Genomic DNA, 3,929 nt, shown 5'->3' with positions numbered 1-3,929 from the left:
CTTTTCTTCTTTTACTTATTTTAGTAATTTGACTGCGGCCATACTGGAGCACTGCCTTTAGTCGAACAAATCGACCCCAGGACTTATTCTTTGTAAGCCTAGTACTTATTCAACCGATCTCTTTTGCCGAACCGCTAAATTACGAGGACGTAAACACACCAACATCGGTTGTCAAGCGATGATAAGGGACAAACACGGAACACACACACACACACATATACGACGAGCTTCTTTCAGTTTCTGTCTACCAAATCCACTCACAAGGCTTTGGTCGGCCCGAGGCTATAGTAGATGACACTTGCCCAAGGTGCCACGCAGTGGGACTGAACCCGGAACCATGTTGTTGGTAAGCAAGCAACTTACCACACTGCCACACAAATCAAGTGAGCAAATCCTATTCCTTGCACAATCGCATTTGATCGTTCTACTACTTCCATTAATAGTTTTCGCTTCAACTTCCCTAGAGGTGATTTCTCAATTCTTCTGTCTATCTTCTAAACTCTTTCCTACATAAACAACATTCTGACTATTGCGCTTTCTAGAATTCACACTTTCCAATTCTAGGCTATGATTAATTTAATGAGACAATTGCAAAGGATAACTCATAAGTTTGTTGCTACTTCTAGTAATATTTTTAGACTTCCTGTTTTTCCAGATCTTACCTGTTGTACAATTGACAAGATGCGAGTGCCAACAAGTAATTTTATTTTGATCCCAATATGTTCCAAATGGGCATGACATAAGTTTGGCACGATATTCACCGTTTTCTCGGAAACATTGAACATATTTGGTGCAGTCATTGTGGTGAGAACTGTAACCAATTCCTCTATCTATTATACAACCTTTGCAAAGACCTGTAGAAAAAAAAATCGAAATTTTTTTCTGATTTGAATTGTTAAAGTGTATGCAAACAGATAAGGCTATTGAATAAAATTTACCAAACGATACCAAACGGAAAGAACAGTATTAGTTTAATCTTTAGCTAGTCAACAAAGAGCATTTCATAAAGGATTAAATGTAATATTCTGATTTTTACTCATTTCTTTACGAGTTTAGTGAGATGAGAGCCAAATGACATCAAGAGGTAATTAAAGCATGACAGCTTTTAATGAAACAATTCACAAATGCAGGAAATTTCGTTCTATCGCGTAGTTCATTTACAAATTTCAGACAGACGATAATTAGCTCACTGCATTTCTGAGGGTGAGAATGAAAAGGGAGTGTCCGTAACTCGATGCAACATGAATGTCTCAAGGAGCGTCATACGTAGAATACCGATAATTATATTTATAATATTTCTAGCCGATATTTATAACATTCCTACACACACATAAATTCATGCACGCGAACACACCCCAGAAGCACAGACACGCGCGTAGATATTACAAATTGTTAACAAATAAATTAGTACATAGACCAAATAATTTTGTCTAACACATTCCACCCATTATGACTGACATTCCACCCATTATGACTGACATTCCACCCGTTGCATCTTACTCGCCACCAATTATGTCTGACACTCCACCCATTACGTATGACATTCCATCAATTATATCTGACACTTCATCCATTGTATCTGACATTCACCCATTATATCAAACACTCTACCCATTCAGCAGTTACAGTTATTACCCGTGGTAATTATGAAATACTAATATACTTTCATCTTCCGTTATATTTCACAAGAATGGATCAACCGAATAGTTCGGACATAGCTCGTCGTATACTACTGGTAGCTGTGAAATTGCTCAATGGATAAGACTATTGGGCCTTGTGTGAAATCAGTCGTAGTTAAAGTCAGCTACAAATATTTTATTGTGTCTTGATATAATATTTCATTACTCGAGCTGTACTTTACTTTTCTCGACCTACTTCAGTTAACCTGGTCAGAAATATAATCGCGATATGGTAAGAATATTTAAAGAGTAAGGGTATTAATCTATCTTTTCTCTCTCTAAATACACACGCGCGCGCACACACACATGCATCACTGTTTCTCATATTCCTTCTTTTTGCTTTCATTCTTTCATATTTCTCTATAGTTCTCTCATATTTTCTCTTTCTCATATTTTCTTTATTTTTATCAGACCTTCTCTAATTTTCAGAGCAATAATAAACACGTGACTATATCATGATTTAACAATATATGAATCAGAATGGTGAGGAACGATATCATCTTTAAACTCTGCTATAGAATTTCCATGGGGAAACAGGTTCTTTCTAACTGAGAGTTTATTGAAACTAGATTTATTTCAATAAAGAAAAAGAGATCGTGTTAAAATATTGAGAGTATTCTATTAAAAATTGATAATTTTTTGTTTTTAATGAAAATAAATAACACACAAGCATTTGGATACCACGCCATACAAATAATAGCAAAAAAAATAGCAGTAGATATTCATTATATACCAAATCTATTACTTGTTATATCTATTAGTAAAATCATAATTAATGAAGGATGGAAAAATATTGAGAATAATCACGAGGTAAACTATTAAATTTTAAACCAGCTTTAACAGTATTAAACGTATCAGATGGTAAATAATGAGTCGCCATACTCCTTCAAACTATTTTTTCTCACAAACAGGTAATCTGAAATCACTTATGCTTTCTTGTGGAGACAATTCAGAAATTTAATGGCACTACTTGTTCCAGTACGAAAACTTTCAATCTGGGAGAGATGGCATTTTGAAATTACTTTTCAAAAGATTGGCTGGAGGAATAGTTCATTATCAAGGATCTATCAAACATAATGAAGATCTTCCATTTCACGGAGACCGCGAAATGATTTGACAATGGAAGCATTTAGCTACTAATTATCCTTTCGTTTTCTTTTCGATTTTTCTGTACTTAAATGGTTTTCGTCTCCCATGGGGGTGCAAAAATCTCAAAAATATAACATTCGATATAGCTGTTGTTCAGCACGATAACACTAGCTAGCAAAGTTTCGTACTCTAGATACTTTGTGTTGCCTGTCATGGTTTTTCATCTTCAAACAGATACTTAAACGGATTAAATGAATAAAAACACGTGTTTTTATTGCCAACAATGTCGTTCTTTATTGTTTTAAATCTTGTTTGCACTACGCTCACAGTTATCTAAATGTGGAGTCTGTACGCATACGATCGTTTCTAAATCATTGTGCCTTTGTAGGATTAAAATTTCAAGTTGAAAGAAGGCAAATTTTTATTTCATTATTTTATTGCTTCCTCGTTATTTTCTTAATTTGACTGATTTAATAATTGATGGGAAATTACTTATCAAGTTGTGAGATTTATAAGATTATGGGCTCATTAAAGAAGTTTAAACAGGGTTTCGTGCACGTAGACAAGTTTACAGGAGAACATTCCTATGTGTTGTTCCTGGTGAATCATTTGTAAACTCACCAAAAGTCATCTTCGACTCAAAAATTTGTTACGAAGTTAAGACATAAATCTATCAAATAAGTTAGTAATTCAACATTTAAGGCACTCGCACGACGATTTGGTTTCTACGATATAAGCGACAATGCTTGTTTTGATACTAACTTTGTAAATTGCCTTGTTCTGATGATTTAGATAATTTTAAAACTAATGTTTCCTTTCTCTTAGTAGATGTCGCAGATGTCGCAGCTGAGGATTTCGTCGTTTTTGCTGTAATACTTGTTAATGTTGTTGTAACGATGACTAAAAAGAGACAAATAGACTTTAGATTTGGGCAAAATGGTGTATTGTCAGAGTAAATAAGGTACACAATTTCAATGCTAATTACTGAAATTATTGCATTCAGTATTCAATGCTAATTACTGAAATTACTGACTTTTCCCTAATTATAATACTCTATAATACCCGGTATAAAAAAAAACTTCGCTCCTTATTACTTACAAGTTTTGGAAGCCTTGAAAATTGTTATGGGAACATACACACATTTGTGTGTGTGTGTGTGCG

General features: G+C 34.2%; 1 protein-coding gene across 3 annotated transcripts in view; it reads right to left on the bottom strand.

Annotated features, from left to right (window-relative positions):
- LOC106880998 (protein PIF) overlaps positions 1–3,929 on the bottom strand; it is a 51,354-nt gene that overhangs the window by 36,701 nt on the left and 10,724 nt on the right. For 2 of the 3 annotated variants that reach the window (XM_052970195.1, XM_052970197.1), the window contains exons 5-6: positions 3,531–3,668; positions 663–854 (exon numbers count right to left, since the gene is read on the bottom strand). In XM_052970195.1, coding sequence (XP_052826155.1) covers positions 663–854; positions 3,531–3,668 — 330 coding nt within the window. The remainder of the gene's footprint in view (positions 1–662; positions 855–3,530; positions 3,669–3,929) is intronic. The other variant, XM_052970196.1, reaches the window with a different exon arrangement.

Source organism: Octopus bimaculoides, chromosome 8 (assembly GCF_001194135.2).
Source record: "Octopus bimaculoides isolate UCB-OBI-ISO-001 chromosome 8, ASM119413v2, whole genome shotgun sequence".
Classification (NCBI taxonomy): domain Eukaryota; kingdom Metazoa; phylum Mollusca; class Cephalopoda; order Octopoda; family Octopodidae; genus Octopus; species Octopus bimaculoides.
This window is presented reverse-complemented; position numbering and strand designations above follow the sequence as displayed.